Source organism: Antechinus flavipes, chromosome 2 (assembly GCF_016432865.1).
Source record: "Antechinus flavipes isolate AdamAnt ecotype Samford, QLD, Australia chromosome 2, AdamAnt_v2, whole genome shotgun sequence".
Taxonomy (NCBI): domain Eukaryota; kingdom Metazoa; phylum Chordata; class Mammalia; order Dasyuromorphia; family Dasyuridae; genus Antechinus; species Antechinus flavipes.
Window position 1 is genome coordinate 543645672 of NC_067399.1, and position 5172 is coordinate 543650843.

General features: G+C 40.1%; 1 protein-coding gene across 1 annotated transcript in view; it reads right to left on the reverse strand.

Moving 5' to 3' along the window:
* APH1B (aph-1 homolog B, gamma-secretase subunit) overlaps positions 1-5155 on the reverse strand; it is a 34483-nt gene extending 29328 nt beyond the window's left edge. Inside the window, exons 1-2 of the mRNA XM_051980904.1 lie at positions 4533-5155; positions 3506-3676 (exon numbers count right to left, since the gene is read on the reverse strand). Coding sequence (XP_051836864.1) covers positions 3506-3676; positions 4533-4645 — 284 coding nt within the window. The 5' untranslated portion in view covers positions 4646-5155. The remainder of the gene's footprint in view (positions 1-3505; positions 3677-4532) is intronic.
* Between the last annotated feature and the right edge of the window lie 17 nt (positions 5156-5172).

Below are 5172 nucleotides of genomic sequence, written 5' to 3' on the forward strand. Positions count from 1 at the left end.
ACTTTTACTTTCTCAACCCCCATCTCCCCAAACCTTTGTTTATGTCAATTAGGACCAAACACTGTATTGAGTTTGCTCTCTCAAAGGTCAATCAATTAGCAAGCATTCTTTAAGCACCTACAATGGACCAAGCATTCAGCTAAGATACAGGGATACAAATCGGTGGGATACAAATCGGCAGAAGACATTTCCCAGCCCTCAAGGAGCTCTCTAAAAATAGTCTTTCTCACTTCCATCCTCAGTCCCCATCTTCCTTGGTCCCTCTACATAACTGGATATTCCTCTTTTTGATAACATGTTCTTTTGAAGCCTTTTCTTTCTTGGCTTCTAAAATACTATCCTCAATCTTCTACCACTAGCACTTTTTTTCACTGGTTTCCCTGGCCTCCTTTCTCTACACTCTCCTATGGCAATCCATTTACTTCCATATTTTCAATAATCACCTCTATGCAGATGATCCCAATTTCTATTTGTAATCCTGACTTCTCTCCCAAGATCAATTTGTAGATTCCTTTTACTGTCAAAAGCAATGTTACTTTTTTTATTCATTAAATTTCACAATTTCAACTCTTCATTATCATCCAACACATACAATCAGTATACCAAATCTTTTCATAATTATTTCTACCATATACATTTTCATTTTATTCACATAACCACCACTGTCTCCAAAGTCCTTATCATCTCTTACCTGGAATATTACAATACCCTTTTATTTTGTTTCCCTTTCTCAAGCTTTTTGCCATACTAATCCACCCTCAACTCACCAAAGTGATTTTCCTAAAGCACTCATCTGACCTTGTAACTACACTACTTCAATGGCTCCTCCTTCACCTCAAGGGTTAAATATAAACTTCTTCATTTGATAATTAAAACTATTAAAAACCTGGCCCCTTCCTACTTTTTCAGTCATTCTACACCCTTCCATACATTATATAATCCAGCCAAATTGGTATAATCCAGTTTTCCATACATGATACTTCATTTTCCAATCTCATTTCAACTAGGTACTGACTGCCCAAAATGCCTGGTATGGATCCCTTCTATCTTTTAGTATCTCTGACTTCCTTAAAGATTCACTATAGACTTTGTCTTTTATATAAACCCTTTCCTCAACCCTTCTGCTCCTTTCTAATCACCTACATTCTTTCTCAAAACTATTTTGTAACACATCCACACACACACGCGCACACACACACATTCATATTTATATACTGTCTCTCTCAACTGACTGTAAACTCGCTGAGTGCAGGAGATGCTTTAATTCTGGTTTGTATTTGTGATTGGCATATAATGGAGATTTAATAAATACTTGACTGATTAACTGAATTATTTCTGTCAGTGGCACCATCTAATTTCCTATGTTCAAAACCCTGAAGCAAGTTTTGTATAAAAGAAACGGGCAAGAGGGAAAAGTCTATCAATCAGTTACTATCTGCCATTCTATTTCCAAAACAGTTTTGCCTTCAGTATCCTTGACATCCACCTAGTATAAACTTTTTACCACCGGGTTAAATTGCTGTGAAAATCTCCTAAAAAGATTTTCCTATCTCTACTCCATTTCCCTTCCAAAGAATCCATCACATAAGTAAACTACTGCTGAAAGTTTAAATTTAGCCAGCTCCCTGTTTCTGTATAGCCTACAAGCTAAGAATAATTTTTACATTTTTTTAATTCAATAAAGCTTTCCTTAAATATACAAAACCCATTTTTAGCATGTCTGTCATACAAAAATAGGTAGCTGTAGTTTCTTTGCTTTACTGTATTGCTGGATTAATCTTCCTTGTATTAAATCTAGTCACATCACAATTCTGCTCAAAACTCAACAGTGTTCTATTTCCCATCAAGTAAAACTGAAACTCCTCTATCTGGCATTCAAGGTCCTATGTCAACTGGCACTTCCTTTTTGGACATTACATATGGCTCATCTTCAAAGTATTATGCACTCTAGTCAAACTGCATTATTCATCTCCATTTCATGTCCTGTTCTTTCCCACTTCAATACATTTGCTCATACAAGTTTTCTACACTTGGAATACCTGAGTGGTCAACCCCAAAGTTGATTGAATTCTGAACCTTACTTTAAAATACAATTCACATGCCATTTTCTTTAGCAAGCTTTCTAGACATCTCCAATCATTAATTTCCCTTCTCATATTTGGCAAAATATTTCTTTGCACTTTTCATCAATTTCTTTTGCATTTTAGTTACCTCTTTATATGTAACATCCCCTAAATCATCCTGAACATTCAAGGAGGAAAGGGCTGAGACCTTGGCTAAAATTTGACACCAATCAGAAATGTTCTTACACTTAGCACAGTGCTCTAATAAATGTTTATGGAACTGAACTCTTAAAGAACAAATTCTATTTTTGGTGAAAATCAAGTCAGATTTAAGGTAAGGGAATCATTAAGACTGGAGAAACCCTGCTCAGTTACTCTGGAAAACTCATGTTTGGGGATCTTTTAGATGCAAATACTTTAAACGTGGTTTCTAATTTGTGAATTACAGTGGTGTAGTTTATGATAATGGTCCCACAAAAAGTCTCTATTTTTTAACCAAATAAGAATGACCTTTTAAATATCAAAAACAATTCCAATCAAATTCCTATTTGAGGAATATGTTCATTGTTCTAAGATATTATTAAGGATAAAAATATATACATAACTTTAAAATCTTTTTTCCAAGAGTTTTGCATATAAGTAAAGTGTTCCTAGTTCTTCATTGAAAAAACAAAATCTGAAACATGGAGCAACTATTGACCTTATATCTCAAAAGATCTAGTTAGGAATTGATCTGGTTAACTCTAAGATATTCATAAAAAAAGGTTCCTAAAATAAAAACTTACTTCATAAGAGTCAATTTCATACAATCTGATCCTTGACAGCAGGGATTGTTTCATTATATTTGTATCCTTTGTACCTAGCAAATGTCCTGGAACAAAGTAGGTTCTTGTTCATTGTTGTGTACATACATCAAAGCTCACCTCATATCACTCTAAGAACTTTTAGTTCTAAATTCAAGTTTTAAGTTCAACCAATAATTCTGAGTTTGTTTTCAAGACCACTAAGGTTTCCCCCAAGGGTCATCTAAATGATTCACTGTAGGGTCTAGGATGCAAACTATATTAGCACTATATTTTAAAAATTCTATTCTGTCATAGATGTACCTTCATTCATAAAATGTAGCCACAAAAATGGCTTAAGCTTTTGAATCTTTGTATAGGAGGATGGGTTTGGAAATGGAAATAAATAAAATAAATAAATAAACCACAGAAATGTCTCTCTGCTTTGTAGGTTCAGTAACAAAATAATTTATGGGTCACTGACTAAATATATTTTATATTTTTATATATTTATACATTATATATTATATTTTGATACTTAGAATTCTGACTCTATAGCAAGAATTTGGAGGAAGAAGGTATGAACAATATAGTGAAGATCTAATTTACCATATTATTCAAATTTATCTTTTAAAAAAGCAAATCAAAATATTAACTTACTTTAAAAGTCTATAATATGCAAACCGGAAGACCTCTTGGATTATGACTGAACACAATACTCCAAAGATAAGCAAACCTTTTTGCACTGATTCATCTTTGGTGCTACTAAGGGTTACTGCAACGAACCAAATGAGGGAGGAGAGCAGCAGAGACACCAACCAGAAGAATGCTCTGAAAATTTCAAAATTTACAAATGTAGTTTAAGTATTCAAATCAGTAAAATGCATCTTTAAAAAAAAAACCGCCTAACATGAGAAGTTCGGAATTAAAAAAAAAGAACTTTTTAAAGTACAATGATACTCTAGATTCTAGAGGATTTACTTCCACACCTTCATTTTAAAACACCTCAGAGTGTTTTCACTTACTTTAAGGAATATTGTAAAACTTTATTCCTTCAAAATTATTTTAAAATTTTAATTCACTTTAATTTGAAAATTAAAACGTAACAGCCGACATGTAAACCAACAAGTCAGGGCTAAAGGATGGTCTCTACCAGCCCTCCTCGTCTCGAAGTATATATGAAATATATGGGAAAGGGGGTTTTAAACATATTCCAGACTACAGGAGCCTGCAGAATCTTTTCTAGAGCTCGTCTGCAGAGTAGTTTCTACCCCTATCCGAACCCCGCCGCTTGGGGAACCACGATTTATGAACATCCCAAGAGAAGGGATAACGGGATGTTTACAGAAAGCATCCCGGACATGGGGGATGGGCTCTGACACCCGCAGCTCTCTTTGGACCAGATCCTCTTTTTAGGAGCAGGCCTCAGAGGAAGCAGAGAGCCCGGCGGCCCCTCAGGAGTGGCCCCACAATGGTTCTCGGTTCTTTCAACCCGCCTCCTCCCCACACCCTAAGGCCGCAGGGCCAGTCCGAGGAGGGAGCCCGGGCTCCTCGCGAGGCCCGGCAGCATTGCGCTGCGACGGAAAACACGGAGAACGCCACGGGGCCAGGCCCGGCTGGGCTCGGGTTGGGTTGGGTTGGGTCGGGTCGGGTCGGGCCCGCTAGGCCGCCTCAGCCTCGGCCTCACCCGGCGATGAGGAAGATGATGCGCAGCGGATCAGATGCGATGGTGAAGACATAGAGAGCGAGAGCCGGCCCGAAGGCGATGCAGGTGCAGCCGAAGAACACGGCAGCGGTCATGGCGGCCCGGGCTGCTAAGACGGAGGCGGAGGAGGTAGCGGCGCGCGGCTGCTTGAGGCGGCCCAGGCTGTGCTGTGCAGCGCCAAGCTGCCCAGCCCTCTACCGGCGCGGGACGGGGGCGGGGGCAGAGGAGGGGGCGGTGTCCGGCGAGGCCCAGGTGAGCGGGCGGCCAACCGCACCCCCCTCACCCCCACCTCCGGAGAGGCAGCGGGGTTTCCAGAGGCTGCCGGCTGCAATGCGCTTACCTCGCGCCACAGCCGGCATGTAACCCCGCCCCCAGCAGGCCCGACTCCGCCCTTCGCACCACGAAGGCACCTCCCCCGCCCCGCCCCGCCCTGCCCCGCCCCGCCCGATGTCCCAAGCTCCTAGCGGGAAATAGCCCCTAGTGCCTGCCCCGAGAAACGTCACGAGGGAAGGGGAAAGTCTGAATTTGATGGAGTCATTACCTTAATTGTAATCACTATGACCATCTCAACGCAGTAAAGGAGGGGAAGAAGCATAATATCTGAATTTGGTAGCCACTGCCT